General features: G+C 38.9%; 6 protein-coding genes across 6 annotated transcripts; 2 read left to right on the forward strand and 4 right to left on the reverse strand.

Moving 5' to 3' along the window:
• Nucleotides 1-562: 562 nt before the first annotated feature.
• On the forward strand, nt 563-3072 carry LOC108817582 (pentatricopeptide repeat-containing protein At1g74750-like). Its single transcript, XM_018590311.2, has one exon. It carries the CDS (start codon nt 648-650, stop codon nt 2895-2897), a length of 2250 nt encoding a protein of 749 aa, XP_018445813.1. The 5' UTR covers nt 563-647; the 3' UTR covers nt 2898-3072.
• Nucleotides 3073-3099: 27 nt separating this feature from the next.
• On the reverse strand, nt 3100-9702 carry LOC108816486 (zinc finger protein BRUTUS-like At1g74770). Its single transcript, XM_056990545.1, has 12 exons — nt 9249-9702; nt 8642-8860; nt 8363-8557; nt 7923-8248; nt 7602-7830; nt 4778-6483; nt 4371-4592; nt 4139-4273; nt 3821-4055; nt 3675-3734; nt 3497-3568; nt 3100-3367 (listed from the first exon to the last, which is right to left on the reverse strand). Exons 1-12 carry the CDS (start codon nt 9513-9515, stop codon nt 3266-3268), a joined length of 3768 nt encoding a protein of 1255 aa, XP_056846525.1. The 5' UTR covers nt 9516-9702; the 3' UTR covers nt 3100-3265.
• Nucleotides 9703-12253: 2551 nt separating this feature from the next.
• Nucleotides 12254-15312, forward strand: LOC108817378 (HIPL1 protein). Its single transcript, XM_056991010.1, has 6 exons — nt 12254-12700; nt 12790-12947; nt 13103-13882; nt 13971-14366; nt 14449-14690; nt 14780-15312. The coding sequence occupies exons 1-6, from the start codon at nt 12610-12612 to the stop codon at nt 15174-15176; spliced, it is 2064 nt and encodes a 687-aa protein (XP_056846990.1). The 5' UTR covers nt 12254-12609; the 3' UTR covers nt 15177-15312.
• Nucleotides 15246-18314, reverse strand: LOC108836936 (hydroxyproline O-galactosyltransferase GALT5). The gene is made up of 7 exons (XM_018610026.2): nt 17314-18314; nt 17004-17236; nt 16630-16920; nt 16400-16528; nt 16135-16308; nt 15949-16056; nt 15246-15850 (listed from the first exon to the last, which is right to left on the reverse strand). The coding sequence occupies exons 1-7, from the start codon at nt 18152-18154 to the stop codon at nt 15638-15640; spliced, it is 1989 nt and encodes a 662-aa protein (XP_018465528.2). The 5' UTR covers nt 18155-18314; the 3' UTR covers nt 15246-15637.
• A 1050-nt stretch (nt 18315-19364) lies between these two features.
• LOC108815293 (probable myosin-binding protein 6) lies at nt 19365-21267 on the reverse strand. The gene is made up of 2 exons (XM_018587937.2): nt 19742-21267; nt 19365-19644 (listed from the first exon to the last, which is right to left on the reverse strand). Exons 1-2 carry the CDS (start codon nt 21234-21236, stop codon nt 19448-19450), a joined length of 1692 nt encoding a protein of 563 aa, XP_018443439.2. The 5' UTR covers nt 21237-21267; the 3' UTR covers nt 19365-19447.
• Nucleotides 21268-22098: 831 nt separating this feature from the next.
• LOC108817393 (transcription factor MYB1R1) lies at nt 22099-23444 on the reverse strand. Its single transcript, XM_018590062.2, has 3 exons — nt 23087-23444; nt 22765-22973; nt 22099-22648 (listed from the first exon to the last, which is right to left on the reverse strand). The coding sequence occupies exons 1-3, from the start codon at nt 23343-23345 to the stop codon at nt 22358-22360; spliced, it is 759 nt and encodes a 252-aa protein (XP_018445564.1). The 5' UTR covers nt 23346-23444; the 3' UTR covers nt 22099-22357.
• Between the last annotated feature and the right edge of the window lie 945 nt (nt 23445-24389).

Raw genomic sequence — 24389 nt, forward strand, 5'->3', positions numbered from 1 at the left:
AGCTTCTGCCCAAATTTGCCACAGAGGAGGAAGAAGCTTGAAGAAGGAAGCCAAGCTCCAGACCATTTTCAAAGGTAGACTTCGTTGTTCTTGTTCTTCAAGATTTCCTTTAGATTATACATATTCAAAACGTTTGTTTGATTGATTCCTGGAGTTGATCAATTAGTTTAAGGTTTGAATGTGTGGAAACTCTAACAATGCACAGTGGTATTTTTAGAAGCTGATACTTTCTGGGTGACTAATAATAAGCAATGTACATTACATAGTTTCATGTAACTGTTAAGGGACAGAAGGGTATACAAGTTTTTTTTGGAAGAAAGGAGCTAGGTGGCTGGTGCAAATCTAGTTTTGTTTAACCTGTGGCTTGGTTACACGACCAAGCGTTGAACCTAGTTACTGCATTGCCAAAATAGTCCACTCTCTTTTGTTTTGTCTTTTTTTGTTTGTTTGTTTTTGCTTTATTATTTGAATCACTTTGAGCCTACTCTGAGCTTATGATTCCTTTGCCAATATAGTATATGGGAACACTCTCTTTTTGTTTTTGCTTTATATTACTGGAAAGGTTACTGATCTGCTTTGCCAGTATAGTCTCTTCTGTGAGCCTTCTCTGAGCTTGTGGTTCATTTTGTTTTCTTTGCAGACAGACAATGATCCGTGCAAAGCAGATCAGTAGTCTTTCAAGTTCAGCAAGATCATTTTTCCTTGGTGGAACAAGATCTAGTGCAGCTGATGGAAACTCTTGCACATCCGCAGAGGATGAACGCTGCGTCTTGACTAGACGCCATCAAACTAGGCCTGAAGCTTTACACACTGGGAACAGAGTTTTCACCCGACCATCTCCTCTTCCTCTCCATGTTTCCCCTCCTGTTTTGCCTGTGAAACCAGACCCTGTTAATCATAAGATCCCACCACTATCTGATGGAACTGAAGTCTGTTTGGTCGATCCTACTCTGCCTATTACTAGTGTTAAGTCCTCAAATGTCAAAGCCATTGGTAGAGAGCATCTCGGTGAAGTCTACACTACGTCTGCTTCCAAAGATTCATCAGAGGGAGCTCCTCCTATAAACGCCTCAAGTGATGTGTCCTCAACCACAACTACTGTCTCTGGAAAGAGGAAAAACATGGCCCCAAAGGATGACAAAGGTCTCAGTGAACCCTCAGGGGAAATGGTGAGAATGACACCAGCACCTAGGCAGTATTGTAACTCCGGATACGTCGTTGAAAACGTTTCCAGCATACTGCGGAGATTCAAATGGGGCCCTGCTGCTGAAGAGGCCCTTCACAATTCTGGTGTCAAGATGGATGCATACCAAGCTAACCAAGTCCTTAAGCAGATGGATAACTATGCAAACGCTCTTGGCTTCTTCTACTGGCTGAAAACACAACCCGGGTTTAAGCATGATGGGCACACTTACACCACTATGGTTGGTAACCTTGGTCGTGCAAAGCAGTTCGGTGAGATAAACGAGCTTCTCAACGAGATGGTTAGAGACGGTTGTCAGCCAAACACCGTCACATACAACCGTCTTATCCACAGCTACGGCCGTGCGAATTACCTCGAAGAAGCCATGGATGTTTTCACTCAGATGCAAGAAGCTGGATGCGAGCCTGACCGTGTAACTTATTGCACCCTTATAGACATCCATGCTAAAGCTGGGTTTCTTGACATTGCCATGGACATGTATCAGAGAATGCAAGCGGCAGGGCTTTCTCCTGATACTTTCACATACAGTGTTATTATAAATTGTCTTGGGAAAGCTGGTCATTTACCTGCTGCTCATAGGCTCTTCTGTGAGATGGTTGATCAGGGCTGTACTCCTAGTCTGGTCACGTTCAACATCATGATAGCTTTGCACGCCAAGGCGAGGAACTACCAGAGTGCGTTGAAGCTGTACCGAGGTTTGAGAAGTGCAGGGTTTCGACCTGATAAAGTGACTTACAGTATAGTTATGGAGGTGCTTGGACACTGTGGGTTTCTGGAGGAAGCAGAGGGTGTATTCACTGAGATGCAGTGTAAGAACTGGGTTCCTGATGAACATGTTTACGGTCTTCTTGTGGACTTGTGGGGGAAAGCTGGAAACGTGGAGAAATCTTGGCAGTGGTATCAAGCAATGCTTCACGCTGGTCTAAGACCTAATGTGCCTACATGCAACTCTCTTCTCAGTACTTTGCTTAGGGGTCACAGGCTCTCTGAAGCTTATAATCTATTGCAAAGCATGCTGGCGCTTGGTCTGCAGTCTTCTTTGCAGACATACACATTGCTCTTGAGCTGTTGCACGGATGCTCGTTCGAACTTTGACTTGGGATTCTGTGGCCAGCTGATGGCAGTCTCAGGCCATCCTGCACACATGTTTCTCCTCAAAATGCCACCTGCGGGTTCAGATGGCCAAAAGGTGCGTGAACACGTCAGCAGCTTCCTTGATTACATGCACAGCGAGGACAGAGAGAGCAAGAGGGGACTCATTGATGCAGTGGTGGAGTTTCTTCACAAGTCAGGACTGAAAGAAGAGGCGTGCTTGGTCTGGGAAGTGGCTGCAGTTAAGAATGTGTATCCAGATGCATTGACAGAGAAAAGCAGCAGCTACTGGCTAATAAATCTCCATGTGATGTCAGAAGGAACTGCAGTCACCGCACTGTCTAGGACACTTGCGTGGTTCCGTAAGCAGATGTTGGTTTCAGGAGAATGTCCTTCACGGATTGATATAGTAACTGGTTGGGGAAGACGAAGCAGAGTCACAGGCACTTCAATGGTGAGGCAAGCAGTTGAGGAACTGCTCAATGTCTTTAACTTCCCATTTTTCACTGAGAATGGTAACTCAGGCTGTTTTGTTGGATGTGGAGAGCCTCTCAAGAATTGGTTGCATGAATCATATGTTGAGAGGATGCATTTGCTCTAGTTTTTTTTTTTAGATTAGTTGTTTTGTTTTCTTCTTTTTTTTTTCAAAATCCTATTGAGTTATTATTATTCATTGGCTGAATCTCAGCCACTTGGTTTTGTATTATATAATAAGTTTTTAAGGTTAAAGCCTTAAAGGTTAGTGATGACTGGAGTTTTATCTCCAGCTCCAAATTTTTGTTGTCAAACATTATCTCCTCTTTGCAATGGGGAGTATATAAATCAATCTTTCAGGGTTATAACACCCAAAACTTATTGACATTTGTTTTATTTCTGTACAACATCAAATGTTACAAAACTGTTTGCTTACCACAGCCATGTACTGCGTAGACTGCTGATTCTACAATGATGTGAAAGGAAAAGGAAGATCTAAAGGAGTCTTGAGTTGTAGGAGCCACAAGATGTGCATTTGTGGTATAGCCAATGGTAAGGAGCTTCTCCTTTTCTTCCACAGTCATTACACAGTATCACCTGTACCAAACCATACTTTTTTTCCATTCAGCCATTATTGCATGTCAATAACCGATCTAGGGGTGTAACTAGACTAGAAAGAAGCTTTGTCCTATGTAACAATATGGAGGGAGAGAGAGAGATATAAACCTGAGTTCTGTTGGAGTATTCATCTGGCATCTTTTCTTCAGCTAGCAATGCGTCTAACATCCTAAAGTAGACCTGTGTCAAAAACAGTCCTTTGTTTAGTGATTGAGCAGTGTTCATTGCTTCAATAAAGACTTGAAAACACTTTGGCTTAATAAGAAAACAATAGTGTTAAACTGACCTGCATATCTCCTAGAGACTTGCTGCAGACAGGGCATGTGTAATGCGAACAAGTGTAATCCTACCACCAGAATCAAAGAACAAAAATCTTAGCAACTTATTTTTAGGTTTTGATTAGTACCAGAATCAAAGAAAGGGGTTAAGTACCTGAAAGCATGCTGAGTGCATCAAGTGACCGCATGGAAGAGCCTTCACCGGAGCGCTGGAGGTGAAGATGTACTCATGGCAAATCGGACAATTATCTTCTAAGCATTTTTCTCTGCAAACATGCTCTTTTAAGGAACGTGCCATACAAGCATTGCATTTCATGCAGTGGAAGTAGTCAATGCCTAGTCCTTTCCCTACCCGGCAGAGATTGCAGTAGGGACAATGATAAATTTTCCTGTTAATAACATTGGCTTGTTAGTATATGAGGCACACTTGAAGCATCAGAGTTAAAATATGCTGAAGCAGAGGAGTAGTTACCTTTCATCATCATATAATTTGCATATCTTGCAGAAGTACTTTCCCATTGATGACTTGCACAAAATATTTGAGCAATTTGCACCAATTGGCTGAATCAGTAGGCATTTCATGCACATCATCTTTTTGATCTGTTTCCTGTATGAAGTAGTCAAGAGAATCAAAAACCGTTTTAAGGCCAAACATATTTTGTTAGAGTTCTTTATATGAAAGTAGAAGAAGCTAGTTACACTACCTATCCACCGAGTGATCAGCCTCTTCATCATGGCATCGTATACACGTGAAGAGCTGGTCACAACAAGGAGCAAGAAGCTTGCAGTTCCTCTTGTAGTGCTTGCATCCAAAGATTAAACTGTGAGGATCACGATAAGATGGATGCTGACCTTTAATTGTGTCTGTACTGCTTGAGAGAATGGGTGGTTCTTGATTATATATCCGCTGTGAAATAATCCAACGGCTGAAACAAGTACATGACATTATTTTCTTGGCATAACAAAGGAAAAATTTAATAAATGATCTTTAGTATCTATTTTATGGTCACTCTTGTAAGTAGAACTCTGTAAAAGACTTAAACAGACTTAGCTTATCCGGATATATTACAACAAGATGTTGTCATAAGAAATAAGAGGTGACAGGGCTTACCTCATTAACAAGTTTTGCTTGAGATATGATTTCTTCTGAGGATCCAGGGAAGAGTCACATGATATTTTCCTAATCATAGCCGCCATTTCTTCTTGACTCATTGTTAACAAGTGTTCATATTTCTTGGATTGACCAAACTTGCTAGCCTTCTGAGACATTGCAAGAGTTTTTGCAGGACTTCTGGTCTGGCAAGTAGAGTCAGTTTGTTCCTTGTCCTCCTTTTTGTCAGCTTCTCTGCATATCTTTTTACTTTGTGAAAGTTCCTGATCTTCGCCCTCTTTGTTATTAGGTGCAGTCTTTCCAAGTTGTTGCTTATCCACTTCCATGTATGTCTCTGCAAGTTTGCTGCCAATGCTCCCTCTGTCCCATTGAGAATCTCCTTCAAATAGATACTTCCAGACAATCTCCAGTGGATCTGAATTCCCAAATGGATCATTGCGTGCTTCTCCTGCTTCCTCTTCTATGACATCACCATTGTACCATTCTGTCAGCCATTCCACAAACATTGTTTTCCTTGTCGCTTGGCGCCACAAGGACATTACAACATGCTGTTCATCAGATTTCAAAGAATCCATCAACCAGGGAATCATATCCTGCAATATCTCTCCGCTTATTCTCCCAAGCATGCATCCTATGATCTTCTCCTGTTCTTCAATAGCAAAACATTCCCTGAACAGACCCCAGAGCTCACTTTCTTCGTGCTGGAAATGCTCAGACAGTATCTTGTGCATGGATTGGCACATCTCTTGGAGACTCAGACATAACCGCTCATACTTCATCTTTCTATGGTGGTTCGCTGCACTGGAGTTGATAGTAGAGACCAACATGTTCAGTTCTGACATCTCATTCAAAATGAATGACACTTTATCAAAGTGTTTGATCTCTAGCTCATGATCAATACTAAACGAGCGGCTAATATTTTGCAGCTTTCCCTTTGCCTCCAGCGCTGGAAATGCAATCTCATCCTCTGCATCAGAGTGTATCTGATACAGAAACTTTATAAGATGGAATCTCTGTTGAAATTCCTTAAGGAAACTAAAGTCAGTTGCTAATCTAGCTGATCCACTAACAAGGTAGTCCAGATCAGCCTTCATTGCCTTGTGGAAGAAGAAAAGGAGATCAATTGGTTTAACATCCATCATGAATGGTTCATCAACATTCTTCTCACCAAAAAACTCTGAAAGACGGAGAGGAGGAGGTTTAAGCTTTCCAGAGAAAAGCATTTGCTGATTCATCCTACTAGAGTAAGGTGTCTGGCACATGTCTCCAGCAGCTGGCAGCAGAAAGCATGTTGAAGACTTGTTTCTTTTCCCAGGACATACAAACAAATCAGCTTCAGTTCCTTGGCATAGTTGGAGTTTTGATTGATGGGAGAAGGATCCAGAAGCTTCTTCAGTTGGTTCCTTTTTGCAGAAACATCTTATCTTGAACGTTACAGACAGCTGTTTCCAGAAACTTTCAACAGATGTTTTGCCTGAGTAGCCAAAGCGTAGCCACTGCAACAAGAGGCGTGGAAATGATTTTTTGGGAGAAGAGTCTTCCAAGGTCAAGAAACTAAGAATGGATTGTGACTCCTCTTCTGACAGATGAGCAGAGAACCATAGTATGACACACTTTAGCAATCCAAGAGGTAAGACATGCATGCTTGTGTATAGGAGCTGTCTCTGCATTTCATGGTTGCAGTTCTTGCTGATGATTGGGAATACCTAGAGAAACAACAAGAATGGTGATTACATTAGTTCTTGAAAAACTTCCATTAAGTTTTAAAAGTATCAAATATTCTCTCTGTATATACGGAAGATTATATATTATTTTTTTCACAGAGAAAGTTATACATTCTTTTGTTTATTATTTTATGGCTCTACCAATAAATTTTTGAACAATACTTAGGTTCAGCCCTGAGGTGAACTTATGAATTCACCTCTTTCCTTATTTCAATTAAATTGCCATAAATATTAATGTCACATAAATACATGAATTATAAATTACAAAAAATAAATTTTAAATCATAAATTCTAAATTCAAACCCTAAATCTAAATCTTAGATCTTAAATTTTAAAGCAAACCATAAATCCTAAACCCAAACCTATACCCTAAACTCAAACTATATACCCTAAATCCTAAATCTAAATTTAAATACTAGACCCTAAACTCAAACCATAAACCCTAAACCCAAACTCTAAACCCTAAATCCTAAACCTTAAACCCAAACTATAAATCATAAACCCCAAATTTTCAAAGAATTCGGGTTTATGATTTACAGTTCGGGTTTAAAGTTTAGGATTTAGGGTTTAGAGTTTGGGTTTAGGGTTTAGAGTTTGGGTTTAAGGTTTAGGATTTAGGGTTTAGAGTTTGGGTTTAGGGTTTAGAGTTTGGGTTTAGGGTTTATGGTTTGAGTTTAGGATATAGTATTTAAATTTAGATTTAGGATTTAGGTTATATAGTTTGGGTTTAGGGTATAGGTTTGGATTTAGGGTTTAGGTTTTGGTTTAAAATTAAAAATCTAAGATTTGGGTTTAGAGTTCGAATTTAGAGTTTATGATTTAAAGTTTACTTTTTTGTAATTTATAATTTATTTATTTATGTGACATTAATATTTATGGCAATATGATTGAAATAAGGAAAGAGGTGAATTTATATATTCACCTCAGGGGTGAACCTAAGTATTGTTCTAAATTTTTCACCTCTCATTTTTATATATTTTTATTTTATGCTTTCGTTTTAAAAACATATGCATTAATTATTCTCTAAAATTTCAATCTTTCAAATACAGAAACAAAATCTAAACATAAATCATTCAAATAAGGGGTGAGTAGTTGTTTACCTCTCTTCTCTGTATGGAGAATTGATTTGCTACTTGGACTATAAGGGACTCAAGTTCTTGCTGAAGTTTCAGTATAAAACCATCTGTCCTCATCTTAGGATCAGCACTTTTGTATAACAGTCTCTGAAAAGTCTCAAGACAGCCATCAATGGTGAATTGATTGGCAGTTGAAGAGCGTCCATCTGTTATTTCTTCTAACACCGGGTGAAAGAACTTCTTAAATGCATTGCTGCACCAAAGGAAAAAAAACAAAGTATTCATCTAACCCACTCAGAGAAGAGACATGTTAATTTCAAGAGACCTTAACAAATGATTGATTACCTATAAGAAACAAGAACATCAGCAAGAAAGTTTAATCTAGCCATGAGTACATCAAGGTCCAGAAGAAGGCTTGGGAAGTTCACTTGGCACAATCCTTCTTGAATGTCTTTCAAGTCTTTTTCAACTGCATTTTGAAAAAGCTGAAGGCTATGGATAGGGCTGTGTCCTACATTTGGGATAAAAACTGGCTTTTTACTCCATTGCCAAAGCCGTTGAAAACATCCACTCCGAGATAAGTTCTTGGTATCTTTAGACACATCTTCATACTGTACTTGTTTCAAGATCTTTGTAGAAGCCCCACAGTCCACCAGCCAAGAGCTTATGACCTTGAGAAAGCCTTTTATCTTATCAGAAACTACTAAGAATGGATATAAAACATATATTTGTGACAAAAAAGGATATAAAACATATATAACCAGCAAAGGATATACTGTACATACCTGTTGCAACGAGTCTTCAGTTGGGACAACATCTTTCATGCAGTTCACAACTTCGTTCCTCTCCTCGTGAGAGAGATAAGACATCATCCATGGCAAGAAGTCTTCAAGCACCATCACTGGAACACTACAAATGAATTGCCACACAAGTGATGCCTGTTCTTGGAAAGTGAACTTCTCAATTAGCAAAGGAAAGACCTGCGTGAATGAGAAAGACAGTAGAGTATCATGGAGTTATGAACAGAGGAATGTCTTTTTTTAAGTGAACAATATAATATATACCTGACGCTCTTCTTTAAGCATATGCTGAGATACGGATGACTGAATGGTGCCTATACATAGTATAACTTCACGAAGTACATCAGATATGCTCCCTAACTCATGTTCAAGAACATTTAGCCAATGGAAAATTGAGGTGAAGAGATCATCTGTGCCGTCATGCTCAAGCGAATAGTTAGAAACAATGTTCTTCACACGTGCATCCAGCGCCAAGAAGATAACCTGCCAGTACAATATAACCATTTCAAACCTGGTCTATTCTTACATAAACTCATTAGAACCAATCTTAAAACTATCATCAACAATCTTGATTCAAGATCATTCTGGCTAACCTCGACATGTACTAATCTATTCCCAAAAGATTATCAATACTACAACATCCAGCAAATCATTTGAAAAAAAAACAAACAAAAAGAAAACTACTTTCACAGGTGAGACAAGTTCTAAGACGTAACACGCAAGTAATAGGGTTTCTAGAACTCTAATTGTATTTGTGACATATAAGTCGGGTGTTACCAAAATTATCAACAAAAGAAAGAAACTTTTATGGAAAGTTTCCTCCTTTTACCAGTTGAGGGACCATCTAAAAACTGGAAAAGACGAATCTAACCTCATCTTCAGCTGCGCTGTGATACTTGTATACAAGTTTCAAGAACTCAAACTTCCGGCAAAGCTCACCGGCCAAGTCAACGCTAAAGGAACCGGATTCATCGGCGTCAGAAGCTAAACGACGGAGCTCAACCAGCTGGGCACGGAAAGCTTTGTGGAAGTAAACGAAAAACAGAACCGGAGCATCCGCAAGCTTCGTGTTTTCCACGGTAGCCACCGCAGAAGCATTTTCCGGCGGAAGTGGATGAATATGACCTCCATCTGCCATTTACAGGCAACAATGAAGGAAACGAGGAAAGTGAAGGAGAGAAGGGAAAGAAGGAAACGAGTTGACGAGTGGGGAAGGTTTTGTAAGGCATTGATCATCATCTTCGTCGTCGTCGTCACTCTCTCTGCTGAATCTACACAGCTTTTTCTAATCAATTTGGATATAACACTTAATTAATCAAATTTAATCCTTTGTTATATCAGAAGTGACAGAGACGTTGGAGCTGAAAACCAACCAGCTTATATCATATATGTAGTTCCTTAAAAAAAGAAGCTTTATATTATACTTCTGGCGGGTCGTCTCTATTTATTTGTTACTAAACTATTTTTTTTTTGTTATGTTAAAGAAAAAACTACAGTAAAACCTCTACAAATAAATATATTAATAACTTTTAGGTCAAAATACAACACAATTTGATAAGAGAACAAACTAATAAAATTTTAAAATACTATATAAATGCATAGTTCCACTAATATAATAACAGGTTATTATATGTTTCTTGTTTTATAAAATGTTTCTCAATTTATATTAAATTTTAAAACTTGATATAAAATAGTTACATTTTAGTGTTTTAAGCATTTATATTCTGCAAAATTTGGTTATTCGTTGAACTATGTTCTATAGTAAATATATAATTTTAAAAATATTTTATAAATTAATAAAATATCAAAATCATAATATTAGTCATTTATAAAATTAATGTTTGAGAAATACTTCCCACTTGATTTCTTAGAATGCATGAGAAGTTAAAGAAAAACACGTAATTAAATATTCTCATTGTTTTTTTTTCTTGAAAAAAAGAAGGTTAAACCTGGGTCAATGATGACACAAGCCTAATCCCGGGTGGAGGTACAACCCACGGATAGACTTTCTTTTGGGCATTCAAATAAGCCGAAAGCAATATGTCATATTCGTGTGGCCGATGGGGTTTGAATCCGAATTCGCTTTATTAGGTTTTTTAAATCCCTCAAGCGCCACTAGACCAAAAATAAATATTCTCATTGTCAAAAGTATTTTGAAACAAGATTTACAATTTAGAAGGCTTTAGTCAGTTTCTTTTTAAAAAATGACATCCGGGTTTGAAGATTAATTATTAACACGAATGGAGATAACATATCATCACTTAGTACGATATTCAACATTAATACTACTATTTCAGAAAATAATCAATAAACCTTTTTTGTCAACTGTTCAAAAGTAGTTTATTTCTCCGATGTCGTTGATTATGATATTTACAGTATGCAGTGAGCCAAAACACATTAATTAGATCTTTAACTTAATGCGTGATCAGACATATAGAGAGATCAATAAAAATAATAGTATGATTTTGTAGTATCAGATTTGTTAATGATTTGATGATGTCTTGTTTATGAAAATTTTCGTGATTTTCGGGGGATTAAGCTGAGTCAGCCTCGTGATATTAAAACGATTGGTCGATTTTCACATACGTTAAGGAAAAATGGCATGACTGTGGCCGGCCGTACAGTTGTCTCCATCCCGGAGACCAGTCTACGCTGACTCCGTTAGTTTAATCCGTTATAGAACATCCCGTTCCGTCTTGTCTTCTCCACGAGCCGTATTGTGCCTGTCGTGTGCTCTTCTTGTGACTCCACGTGACTCCCCCGCCTTTCCACTTAATTGGGCTTACAGAATCAGTACTACGCCTTCTATAAATGATGGGCCTTTCCTGATATTTTAGGCCCATTAATAATATTGGGATGGCTTATTAATAACAGAGTTCAGTGATCAAGGAAACTTCACTGTCGTTCTGTTATAGTTGGCGTTTGTTATGGTTTACACTTTACAGTGGTCACTGATGCCTACAAGCACCTCTGAACTGTTTGGGGTTCGCCACATGGGAACCATCTTGGTTATATCTATGACAAGACTGCTTCTAAGGAGGGGAACACATATTTGGCTCACTGCTTCAGACTGTCCGTTTTATAATAGCGTCTGTGGCGTTCTTTGGCTTTGCTTTTGCTATTGTACCACAGTCAATTCTTTATCTAATACACTCTTAAGATATATTTTGACGTCTAAAGCAATAACTTTATGGATTTTATTCTAGGCCCGGCCTTGTTTGTGTAAAAGTTGCATAGAGTTCTGTGGAATATGATACTTTTAGGAAAATGAATACCCGAGCTTATGTACATCAATTACTTTACTTGTGGGTTATTTTGTTAACTTATGTTTGTATCAATTGTCTTTATTTAGAGGTGGGAAGAAAGAAAACTGAGATTTTTGTCTCCTCCCAAAAAATTTTGAACTTTTTTATTCATGTTGTGGTTAAATGTTAATTATGCATTCAAATAATAACTGCAGGCCATAAGTCTCATTCATTAATTGCTCAGATTAATTAATCACAAACCAATCACCATTCACCAATACCTATTTGGCTATTCATTGCATTTCCAATTATAGTTGACAGTTTCCACATGATTTAGAGTTATTTTATTACTAGTATAAAACTGTAATTTTTGATTAGAAGTTTTGGCCTTTTCATAGCTTATGAAAAAAAAAAAAAAGTTTTGGCCTTTTGCAGCCGTAAATGGAAGAAGGAACTTGAATAAAAACATTAACTCCTGCTCTTTGTCATCTTTTGCTTTATTAACTTCAAACCTACTTTTTAAAAATGGTAATAAGTTCAAAAACCCAGGCATATAATATGTCAACTACTTTGACTTTACCATATCAAGACGATAAGCTCGTGAAGGAGAGAAGAGTTGAAAAAAGAATCAAATGCTTGCAAAGCAAAAGAAAAAGAAAAAGACAGAACCTCTCTGTTCATAAGTCTCTCTGGCACGAGAAAGTTGAAAAAATCAACGCAACAAGATGATGATAATCATTAAATATTATCAGAGAGGGAGAGATTTCTAGGGATATGGTTGTTGGTAGTCATGGGAAGACAGTAAACGCCATCGCAACTGCATTTATTCTGTCTTTTGTATAGTCAAACAAACTAAGTTTTTTTTTTTTTATTATTGTTTCCCTATCTTTTGGTCTTGTCCTGAGATCAGATGTATAAAATACAGAGGCTTCTTTTCTTTTCCACTGTCATTATCCATTCCTCAAGATCTGTCTCTGCTGAGACAAGATGACGCTTCACCCATCTCTTGTGCTCTTCTTCTTGTTCATCTCATGCTTGACTCTTTCTTCAAGGGCTCTTCCTCTTTGTTCTGATTCAAGTGAGTTTTTTTCTTTTTTTGGAATATACTCTCATGGTTTTGACTTTTAGTTTTCTTTGTTTTATGCTCGTTTCTTTTTTTTTTTTCAGGAGCTCCCTTAGAGGGGAATTCAACATTGAGCTTTTGTCCTTACAAAGGCAAAACATGCTGCGATTCAAAGGAAGATTCAAATCTGAACAAGCAGTTTCAATCTATGAACATTTCAGACAAGAATTGTGCTTCTGTTGTAAAGTCAATCCTTTGTTCTGTAAGTACAATCTGTCTCTTTTTTTTTGTCTCTAAAAAGATTCTAAAATGTTTTTTTAGTCTGCAAACATTTGCTGTTCTATTTTTGGAAAGAATCTATAAAAGATGAATTGTATTTTAAGTTTTCTCTTGTTCTTTGTCATTATGATATTACAGAGATGTGATCCTTTTTCATCAGACTTATTCAGAGACCATTCAGATCAACAATCTGTCCCAGTCCTCTGCAACAATACCGGTTCAGCTAATTCATCAAAAGACTTTTGCTCCGAGACATGGGAGACATGTCAAAACATCTCCATATCAGGCTCTCCTTTTGCTCCCTCGTTACAAGGCCAAGCTGGACCGCCAATGAACACCAATGCCTCCAAGCTTGCTGATCTATGGCAGTCCAAAACCGATTTCTGCAGCGCCTTTGGTGGAGCTAGCTCCAACGAAACCATCTGCTTCAGCGGCGAGCCGGTTACTCTTAACGACACAACTCCTGACAAGCCCCCTCCTGGTCTATGCCTTGAGAAAATAGGAAACGGCTCTTACCTCAACATGGTTCCTCACCCTGATGGCTCAAACCGTGCCTTCTTCTCTACACAACCTGGAGTAGTGTTCTTGGCTGGTATACCGGACCAGGACTCGGGTGGGGTGTTGGATGTGGATCCATCTAGTCCCTTTGTGGATTTGACTGACGAAGTTCATTTGGATACTTCTATGGGAATGATGGGTATGGCTTTTCATCCAAAGTTTGCTCAAAACGGGCGGTTCTTCGCTTCTTTCAACTGTGATAAGTCCAAGTGGCCAGGCTGTACCGGAAGATGCTCATGTAACTCTGATGTGAACTGTGATCCTTCCAAAATAACTCCTGATAGTGGATCTCAACCATGCCAGTTCCAGACTGTTATAGCTGAGTACTCAGCCAATGGTACCTCATCAGACCCTTCTAAGGTGTTTTTACTAAAGTCTTCACCTCTAAAAAATCTTTGTTGTTTGTCATTGAGAGAGAGCCTTGACCCCTTTCTTCTTGTTGTTTTAGGCAAAGAATGCTAATCCAACTGAAGTCAGGAGGATATTCACAATGGGACTTCCTTTCACATCACACCATGCTGGACAGATTCTCTTTGGTCCTTCAGATGGGTACTTATACTTTATGATGGGAGATGGAGGTGGAGGCGCAGACCCTTATAACTTCTCACAGAACAAGAAGTCTCTGCTTGGGAAGATCATGAGGCTTGATGTAGATAACATTCCTAGTGCTTCTGATATCTCCAGAAGAGGTCTCTGGGGAAACTACTCTATACCTAAAGACAACCCTTTCCGTGAAGACAAGGAGCTTGAGCCTGAGATATGGGCTGTTGGACTGAGAAACCCTTGGAGATGCAGCTTTGATTCTTCTAGGCCTTCCTACTTCATGTGTGCTGATGTTGGACAGGTACGTAAATGATTTTTTTTGACAATGAGCTCCTCTGTTTGCAATCTTCTGCTGTTTCTTGATATGTTTTTGAGGTTAATAGGACACGTATGAGGAGGTGGATCTCATTACTAAAGGAGGAAACTACGGTTGGCGTGTTTATGAAGGACCTGAGCTTTTTCATCCTGAGTCATCTCCTGGAGGAAACACATCTGCTAAATCCATAAACTCTATATTTCCAGTGATGGGTTACAACCACTCTGAAGTTGACTCAAGCGGAAAATCAGCTTCAATCACTGGAGGATACTTTTATAGATCAGAGACTGATCCTTGCTTAGATGGAATGTGAGGGCCAACACACACTCTTTTTTTTTTTCTCTCTGCTTCCTCATATCTTTGTAGCTACGTTGCAACTATAACGTTTCATTTTGCAGGTACTTGTATGCTGATCTTTATGGAAATGGAGTGTGGGCAGGGATTGAAACGCCTGCTAACAGCGGGAACTTTGTGTCACACAGGATAACCTTCAGCTGCGCCAGTGACTCACCAATGAAATGCGAAGATTCTCCGGGGACTTCAGGGGTAACACTAGGCTATATCTTCTCGTTTGGTGAGGACAACAACAAAGACATCTACTTGCTCACACAAAATGGTGTCTATAGAGTTATTAGGCCTAGCCGCTGCAACTTGGCTTGCTCCAAGGAGAGCTCCACAGCGGCTAGAAGAAACCCTGGTCCCTCGGTTTCTCCTTCTTCTTCTTCGTCTTCTTGTTATGGTTTCCATGGAAGCTTGGTGTCTTTGTCTTTGATTCTGCTGGCTTTGTTAGTGTAATTTGTATGTGGCTTTGTTATTCAATTTGTATGATCAGGGATGTTATGAGAGAATACAATACACAAGACATACATGTAACGATGAATTGAGACAAATTGAGGAGACATTTACAGATTTATGTTATTGACATTGTGAATGTTGTTAATCTCAGTTAACTCCTTCTCCAACGTTGTATTAACCAAAAATGAACATGTTCACTGTCTTTGATCCTAGCATGTGGTAGCCATGAAAGGCATGAAAATAAATTAACTGATTCACAAAGTGAATAAACAGCAAGACTTATATCTTGTCCCCTTACTCTTCTCTCCATTTCCGCTACAGATTAGAATAGGCTTGAAGCTTGCAGACCAATGGAAGTGAGGTCCAGAGTCTCTCTATGGTGAGCTTGCAAAATTGGCTTTCTACAGCACGCTTGGAAGGCATATTATATCTCAGAGAACGTTAACTGCGTCCCTCAAGAATCATCTCATGTTACAACACTCTGGCTTGTTCTGTCTTAGGAGCTTGTCCCATAAGCATATCATCTGTCTTGGAGACTGGTAATGAGCTGTGTAGTAGTTCTCAACACAACCGAACTGGCAAAATCTAAGACTGTGTCTGTAGTCCACTGGGTTTGATGTGTTTTTGAAATGCTCCACCCACATTCCCACACTCACGTCCTCCATCTTGAACAGCTGGTGTATGTATGTTCACACATAAACAAAAAAAAAAGAATATAAAACTGAGCAAAGAGGTGTTGTCACAATTAGTTAAGATTCTCTCTTCTCCTTACCCGTAGTTTGTGCCTCTCAAACTCTTCCACGATGAAGCGTGCAATGTCAGAAGATAGAACATATCCAGGTCCATTTGCATACGGTGGATAGTCTTCCTCTGGCCATTCCTGATATACAACACCATTTTACTATATCATGCAACACAGAGATAGGAGTGTGTGTTGCAGAAGAATGAATATACATACCTCGTATGTGACTGCCCATTTACCACCACGGAGAGGTTTGTGGTAATAATTCATGTTACCAATGTACAAGCTTCTGCCCTCAGGTACTTTCTTCACTTCATTGATTACTGCGCCGAGTTTTACAAATGTATCATCGTCACACTTCATTATGTACTTTGCAGAGTATGCAAGAGCCTGCACCAATCAAAAAAATTCCATTGTTACCAACAAAAGCACTTTCATCAAAGAAAACAATTACGTGGAAGCTAGCATGTCCATAACTCACTCCGTGTTCACATATGGCAACAGTTTTAAGGACGACAAGATCATAGCTATCCATGTACGGAACAAGCACAATGTCCCCAAAGTACTCTGCTTCCTTCTTTAGTTCCACATTCACCTCTTTCCTCCCATGCTGTGAATCAAACGCGCACACAAAAAGCCTCTCGATTATTCAATCGTTTCAAAGACTTAATACATTGATGAAACAAATGTGAAACTAAAAACCAAACTTACGAGTGCAACAAAGAAACGAGCAACAACTTTTGAAGATGTGATAAGAACATGCTGCATCCATGACTTCCTCACAGCCATCCGTTCTCCGAAATGATTGCCTGCTGAAAGAATGCCGATGAAAAGCTCCACCGGCCCATCGGGGACTAAAGGCGCCTGCCATCTTTTCGACAGCTCGAGATGCCTTTGGGGAGCGAAACTGGGATGTGACGTCGGCAGAGAGGCAACAACCACAGAATGAACATCAATGTCTCCGTTCACAGTCAGTCCTGTTGCATCCTCCAGTGTGAAACCCTACACAAAGTCATTGCTAATTTATCTGAAGACAATCATCTAGAGATGGAGTGGGATATATATATATATATATGTATACTCACGGTGCGGTAAGGGAAAGATGTAACATGCTGTCCATCAACATTGATATGGTAACCTTCTAAACCAGCGCTAAGAGTGAGAACAAAGAGCTTCTCTTCAACAAAAGGAAACGGCCATTCTACTTTAACTCTTTTCCTCCTTCCTATAAGTCTATTCAACCACCATCTCGCCCTAGACCCTTCCGAGTAGTTATCATCATCACGGATCCACTTCTCACACTTCACATGACTATCAACTACAATAACAACACTAAACACGTTAGCTAAGATTTTCTAACAGAACACAAACAAACAGATTATTACACTTACTTACCAGTCTCTTCCTCAGCTCTTGACCTCCACCCTTCACACCGTTGAGAAGACCCCCACTGCATCCTATAACAAGTGTTCTGCTCAATCACAGGCCTCCTGCTCCAATCCCCCTTTAGCCTCGGGTTAAAATGCAAGATCCGAGGCGGATCCTCTCCATCGACAGTCTTCAAACCCTGAAGCTCAATCACAAACTGAGAAACAAGCATAGACCCATCGCCTCCTTTGGGATAACTCTTCCTCGGCCTCCCGACCAAAGTGATATGCGATCCCAACGTCAGACCGCAAGGCAGCTCCATCAGCTTGTTCTCCCGGTTCATAAACTCAGACCCGGTTAACGAAACAGAGTGCGGGCAAGAATCGGTTTTGTTCTTGTCCTCGGGCTTCCCCACCGACTTCTCGAGCCTCCCGGACTCGAGCTCCTCCCAGAGCTTCCTCCCAAGCTGCCACGCCTCCTTAGCCGACTTGTGAAGCTCCACCGACCCGTCTTTGCTGCTCGGGTCGAAAGTCTCCGAGTCGAATCTCAGGCTCGAGAGAAGACCTCGGCGATGCTCGCGGAGGACCGGGACGAGGCTGTCCGTCCGGTTAAGGGCCGGTTTAGAAGGTGGATCAGGGGTTGTTGTTGTTATCTCGATTCGGGGCAATTGCTCTGTTCTCGAGAGAGAATCGATGGAGACGGAGGAGCTGGACCAGGATTTGAAGACGAGGGGTATCTCGACGGTGACCATGAGGAGATAGAGGAAGCCTATCGCTATGATTACACGGAAAGATCTCTGCTTCCATAGTGATGAGAAGAGATCCAGCTTGTCGATTTTTTCTGGTTTCGACGATTTCGGTTTCTTCATTTTTGCTTTTTTTTTTTTGTTTTCCTTAGGATCCAAGTAAGAAAAAACCTAACTTTGGCTTAAGAGGGATCCGAGAGTGATAGAAAGTTGGAAACTTTGTTCACTGGACAAGAACGAAAGTGAATAAAAGCAGAGACGATGATGATGACGAGAGATGGAGAAAAAGAGATCTTGGTTGGTTCTTAAGATACGCATTAGTCTGTCTTCTTTTAAGGCGTAAGTTAGTAGGAATCTTTTCTTTGTAAATAATTTACTTTTTCAAATCTCTGAATATAATATTTTTTGTTTCTAATTTTTTTATTGCTTCTGTGAAGTTTGAACAGCATTATAGCATCTGTGCATACAAATTATGAAATCTTCTTGATAATAAAGAGAAGACACAATAATGGTAAAAGAAAAAAATAACATTAGATAATAAAGATTCTTCCAGTTTCCAATGGATATTATGACATTATTGATTATTGTACTGTTATACGAATTTAAATATATCGAATATATGAGTATGCGTGTCACAAGTGACATAAGCCCATAATATATCTCACAAGGAAAATTATATTGTATTTCGCACGGAAGAAATAAACGAGTAGTGAAAAAATAACAATTAACCATGTTTTAATGTTGACTGGCTCGATGAGAGATGTCCTAAAGTGTGATGCTGAGATTTTAAACGAGTTAACCACGAGCAAAGGAGAGCTCAGAGTCCGTCCAGCCAGTCTTAGCCAAGAGTCCAAGACAAAGGCCCACCAGGTTTAGTTATTTTGTTTAGTATAAACCATTGAGCTGAATCTTAACTTAGTAAAAGAAGAAGAATGTTCACATACTCATGTGTTTAACCTGCTGGTTCTACCCCAAAGAAATAGTAGAAGCAGGGGATCTGGACATGAATAATCCAAGAGAGTGATCTGTCGACGATCATGATCATGGATCAGTTTTCTAATGCTGATCGGTCATATACAAAACCAATTAAACACACAAATGATGTTTGAGCTTTTGTCAAACGAAATAATAAGGTATTGTTTAGTTATAATAACGTAACTAAAAAACAAAGTTTCAGTTCAATAATCTTTCTTTCTTGCAATCCATCTGCTTAATTGGTTTCATGCAAACAACAAATAAATTTGCATTTCAACCAATCAGGCTCAATCGTAACGAAACCCATCTACAAATTACGTTCGTGGAGTAGTAACTCAGAAAAAAAAAATTAGCGACTAAGAATAAAAGAAATATTCTGAAGTTAAGACAAGGGAAGCGTTGCTTGTTTTGTAAGAAACAATAAACGACGTTATTACACGTTCATGATTCTGAAGGCATAGCAACAAAACTACGAAGCATGTGCAAATTCTGAGATATCTGCAGCAGCATTGCTTCTCCTTCACTAATATCTATAGCATCTGCAATGTGTTTCAACAGTTCACCATCTGATTGAAGAGCACTTAGCCTCTCTGTGATCTCTGAAAGCTCTTTTACTATCCCTTCTTTGCTTACACTCCCTGCTTAATTTCATTACAACAACACAAGCTTTAAAAAAGGTTTTCTGTATCAGAATATATAAATAAAGAACACGGAGTAAAATTCTTAAACTCATACCTTTCTTCTCTTCCTCACCAGATGTACCATTTACTACACTAGACTCCTCTGAGCTTTTCATTTGCACTAAAACTCCCGGTTCTTCGGACTTGCAAGACCTAGTTTGATCAGTGTTTTCCGCATCCCCCTCATGAATTGAAGAACAATCTTCAAATTCAGAGACTGCTTTTGTTTCTAGACCATCACTATCTGCCCTAGCGTTACCGTGTCCGTCAAGAAACTCTTCTCTTGAGGCGTCATTATCCGCCCTATCGTTACCGTATTCATCAAGAAACTCTTCTCTGGAGTCTTCATCATCGGTTAAACATCCGTACCTCTCTCTGTAAGCCTCAAATTCAGCTTCAAGCTCCTTAAATTCCTCTTCCTTCTTTGCCAAGTCACTACTCATAGACTGCAAAGCTTCTTGGTCATACTCCGCTTGTTCATCCATCATTCTTTGGTACTGCAATGCCTCCATTTGAACAGCTGCTTTTTCGGCTTGCAGCTTTGTGATCATAGCCATCGCGTTGTTGGCTGCAACAGCTGAAGCATTTCTCTCTTCATCTAACTCCATGTACAGATCTATCAGTGACTTCTTGTCCAAGCGAACCTCTTTCTTGAGCTGATTAAGGATGGATTCACCGTTTACGTCCGTAGCACTCTCTATCTTATTAAAAGAGGGTTTCCTGAGAGATCTAACGGACCATCTTGGACTGTTTTGCGCTGAATCAGACAGAGGTATCCCAAAGAACTTGTTGCCTCCTCTTACAAAACTCGGTGTTCTCTCCTCCACATCAAAATCCTTAAACTCTGACTCGTTCTCAGACAGCTTGTTGTATGAAACCCTAGGAGAAGGAGCAGGAGCAAGGACAGAACTGTTGTTCTTGGGAAGTTTCTCAGATTTTGTCTTCAATAATTCTCCACAACACGAACAATGTTGTTTCAAGCTATTATTTGTCTTGTTATCTATCAGATTTGTTGTTGTCTGAACAAGATTGTCATCTTTCTTGAGCCCCAAGGGAAGGTCTCTTTCATCGTCAATGAGAAGCTCAAGATCTTTATGTAAGATCCCAATGAGAGACTTGTACGTATCACAATCAGATTCTTTCTCTGTGGCGAAAGAGAGAAGACATCCTTCACACATGTGTTTGATCTCAGAGAGTTTCTTGTGGACATGGCAATAAGCAAGGGAAGAGACTTTCTTCTTGTGAGAGTCGCAGATCGAGTCGTTGTAATAGAAATGAGGGTCTCTAGGGACGAGAACGTGGTCGATTCTGGTGCAGAGGAGACAAGGAGCGTTGAGATCGAAGAATCTGGCGTATTGGTTTGATAGAAAGGCGAGAAGGCCGTCGATGAAGAGGGTGGTGATGAGAATCCATTCGAGGACGATGTAGATGAGGAATTTAGGGAAAGATCCGAGTTCTTGTTCGACGAAGTTCTTGAAAGAGCGTTTAAACATGGTTGCTTGTAATAGAAGAAACAAGAACAAGAAGAAACAGAGCAATTGTGTAATCATGTGAGATCAAATTGGTTAATAAATCAACAAGAAACAGAGATGATGATCTCTATCTGTCTCTCTTTTGTGATTTGTATGTTCTATTTATGGGTTGTGAGAGTCTAAAACAGACTGGATCAATTGACAAGTTTAGAGAGATACAAGTGTCAAGACAAGAACTTTACAACCATACACGAACAAAACAGAGGATATGCCAACACAAACATGAGACTATCTAATACTATTACTACGAATTTTTTTTTTTTCATATATAAAAATTTAATATTCAATTTTTATTAAGTGTCTCAAACACATTCATATTTTTAAGTAATTATTTCTATAGTGATTAAATATTGTTTGTCGTATATATATAAAAGTTGATATTTAATTTATTATAAAATATTTTAAATGTATGAACAATAATTTATTTGATGTTATTTGAATTGATACTAATTCTATTTATACATATTTAAAAATTATTATGTATGCACGAAGCCAAACTTCTAACAGAATATGATGTTGTTTGATTGGTTATCAAAAAAATGGGGATCATGTTCTGTGATTGGAAGATTATTGCTTAAGGAAACAGGTAATGTACCTAATCATCCCACACTAAGAATATATATTTAAAAGAATCTGGATTTTGATGGGACAAGAAAAAGCTCCACTATAATGGAGGTAACCAATAACACTAGACATTATTGGAATCATTAAAGATAATTGAAATTATTCCACGAACCCTACAACAACTTATCCCTGGACGTCAGATATTATAATATATAACCCTGAAACCCCCATGAATCACCAAGTATTGATAGAGATGGCCACCACATGAGAGGAAGCAAGTACGGCTCTGCTTTTTTATATATTAAGAGAACATGAATGAAACATAACGTTAATATAGTTTTGATATAGATCCACACGAATGACCAGATAAGTAGTATTACAATAACTCCCAAGCATGGAAGGAAAAAAAAACAAAAGATGATGATGAAACCCTAAAAAACCAAACTTCTCTGTCTATTATTCTTCTTTTGACACAGGTCTCTTCAGCCAAATACATAGAAAATCTCAAGACCTATCTGTACAACAGAGAAACAAACAAGGTGTGTTACAGATTCAACCTTCTGGGAGGGGTTTCTCTAAGCGACTCCAATCGTGTTGAATGCTGAGTGCCTTGAGGAAGAAAGCTCGTTGAGATTAGATGAGGCTAGTGTGAGGCTGAGTGAGATCGGTTCAGGTCTTGCTTGAAAAGTATATGGGACCAAGTTGATTAGGTTAGAGGAAGAAAGATGTCCATAAGATTGAGTCCCTGATGCATTATCACTAGATATTGGAAACACTTGCATAACCGGGTGTACAGAGAAGTTGTTGACTTCCTGTTGTGGTGTGTTCTCCTGTACAAGCACTTGATCTTCTTTCATGGGCATGACCTGATGACAAAACCAAACAAGATCTGTTTGTAAGGCTTCAAGTTTTTTTGACCATAGATTCTCTACCTCTGACCAACTAAACTTAAGCACTTTATCTATTCGCTAGAGACGTTTACCGTGTCAGTTGTCATGTCGAAAAGGCTAGATCTTCGCCGGCGACGGTTGAGATTACTTCGCCGGAGGAAGTACTTCTGAGCGTGACTAGCTACTTGTGTAGACGTCCTGCTCTTGACAAAGTTTTTAGATATTCCTTTCCAATCTCCTTTCCCTACTTTCTGCAGCCCAAGTAAGAACAGCTTGTGCTCTTCCTCTGTCCATGGAACTCCTGTTTAAAAAAAAAAAGACAAAAGTCAACATAAGAAGACAAATCTCTAATCAATATAATCAGACAAAAGTATGTTTTATTGGTTATATCTAAATCTAAGAGTGAGTCAGTACCTCGTTTCCTCTCGCGGCTAGAAGTTATCGGAACAGCCTCGTCCGCTGAGACGTAACCAGAGGAGGTTTTGTTCTTCTCATCCTCGGCCATGATCTTTGGGATCTCCTCCGTCTGCTCGTACTCTGACAAGTTGTTCAAACTCACACTCTTCCTCATCGGATCAAGAACCACCCTCACACCGAACAGCATGATCTCTCTACTGATGCAGCTTCCGTCGACGGTGGACTCCGACGTACAGCTAGTACTACCATCCGCCATGTTATTCCCTCGGATATTGGTGGTGTTTTCTTTCTTACAACGTTAAGGAATCTAAAGTACAGAGGAAATGGTAATGGAGTGGTGGTGGTGGTGTGTAGATCTGTGTTTCGCCTTTTATAAGCCAAAAACCACGTGGGTTCTTTCTTAAATTATTGCATGTTGTAGTTGCCGGTGACGGTATCATATACACGTGTAAAATTATTATTCGTCTGTATTATCTCTCTATCTTAACCTGCTTGTCTCTCTAACCATTTTTCGTTCGGATAGACTTTTTTATTTCTTTGCTGACTAGATATCATAGGTTTGTCAAGGTCTCCAGCTATTGTTTTAGCTCAAGATATCTTATCGCATGTCTCGTAAAATGTTACTCTTTTTATGTAATATATCACCCTTGTAAAATTATTTATGATAATAATGTAGGGTTGTAATTGTACTATTCGAATCTGGTCAACTCAATGTCCCTTCCTAAGCGCATGCAACTTGATGTTAGAAAAATAGTCAGCTTCTGAAATGATTCTGTACTCTTACTCTTATAATATCAAGTTACAGCTACATCCTAGTACTTTATTTTATAAACAACTATATCTTGTCTATCTTTGAGTAGATCTCTAAAAAGACCTTGGAGACAGGTAAATCCTTTCTCAATATATAAAAACTTACACAGAGCATAAATATAGCAAAAAATGATTTCATCAAACTAAATACTTTGATAGTTTAGTTGATTGTAAGATTAATTTCTAAAACAGTGTTAGGACCTAATTTGACTATAAACAGCAAGATCATCATAAGGTGTTTGATCATCACACATTGATCATCCACAACTGTAAGTCTGCAACATTAACCAAAGAGGTGATACTTAAAGAATGTTAGGATGAGACTGGACCATAAGCGAAATGGTCACAATATATAATGTTGTTTATTTTTTGAGATTTGTAGGGGAAAAAAAACAAAAAAGGTATACAGATAATTTTGGTAAATAGTTTTGGAAGACAGCAAAAACACACAATGCACTAGCATCGGTTAGAAAGCAAACACACCATTACT

Source organism: Raphanus sativus, chromosome 7 (genome assembly GCF_000801105.2).
Source record: "Raphanus sativus cultivar WK10039 chromosome 7, ASM80110v3, whole genome shotgun sequence".
NCBI classification, from domain to species: Eukaryota; Viridiplantae; Streptophyta; class Magnoliopsida; order Brassicales; family Brassicaceae; genus Raphanus; species Raphanus sativus.

Bases quoted from the DNA above. Each gene is read 5' to 3' on its own strand.
- LOC108817582 (XM_018590311.2), top strand. From the start codon at position 648: ATGATCCGTGCAAAGCAGATCAGTAGTCTTTCAAGTTCAGCAAGATCA.
- LOC108817393 (XM_018590062.2), bottom strand. From the start codon at position 23,345: ATGGCGGATGGTAGTACTAGCTGTACGTCGGAGTCCACCGTCGACGGA. The intron at 22,974-23,086 runs GTACTGACTCAC...TTTTTTAAACAG, and splicing joins TAGCCGCGAGAGGAAACGAG to GAGTTCCATGGACAGAGGAA. The intron at 22,649-22,764 runs GTAAACGTCTCT...TTTTGTCATCAG, and splicing joins TCGACATGACAACTGACACG to GTCATGCCCATGAAAGAAGA.
- LOC108817378 (XM_056991010.1), top strand. From the start codon at position 12,610: ATGACGCTTCACCCATCTCTTGTGCTCTTCTTCTTGTTCATCTCATGC. The intron at 12,948-13,102 runs GTAAGTACAATC...ATGATATTACAG, and splicing joins TAAAGTCAATCCTTTGTTCT to AGATGTGATCCTTTTTCATC. The intron at 13,883-13,970 runs GTGTTTTTACTA...TTGTTGTTTTAG, and splicing joins CCTCATCAGACCCTTCTAAG to GCAAAGAATGCTAATCCAAC.
- LOC108816486 (XM_056990545.1), bottom strand. From the start codon at position 9,515: ATGGCAGATGGAGGTCATATTCATCCACTTCCGCCGGAAAATGCTTCT. The intron at 4,593-4,777 runs GTAAGCCCTGTC...TACTTGTTTCAG, and splicing joins AAGCAAAACTTGTTAATGAG to CCGTTGGATTATTTCACAGC. The intron at 3,735-3,820 runs GTACTTAACCCC...TTCTGGTGGTAG, and splicing joins TGCACTCAGCATGCTTTCAG to GATTACACTTGTTCGCATTA.
- LOC108815293 (XM_018587937.2), bottom strand. From the start codon at position 21,236: ATGATTACACAATTGCTCTGTTTCTTCTTGTTCTTGTTTCTTCTATTA. The intron at 19,645-19,741 runs GTATGAGTTTAA...GAAATTAAGCAG, and splicing joins TGGTGAGGAAGAGAAGAAAG to GGAGTGTAAGCAAAGAAGGG.
- LOC108836936 (XM_018610026.2), bottom strand. From the start codon at position 18,154: ATGAAGAAACCGAAATCGTCGAAACCAGAAAAAATCGACAAGCTGGAT. The intron at 16,529-16,629 runs GTAAGTTTGGTT...TTTGATTCACAG, and splicing joins CTCGTTTCTTTGTTGCACTC to CATGGGAGGAAAGAGGTGAA. The intron at 16,309-16,399 runs GTGAGTTATGGA...TGATTGGTGCAG, and splicing joins TTGCCATATGTGAACACGGA to GCTCTTGCATACTCTGCAAA.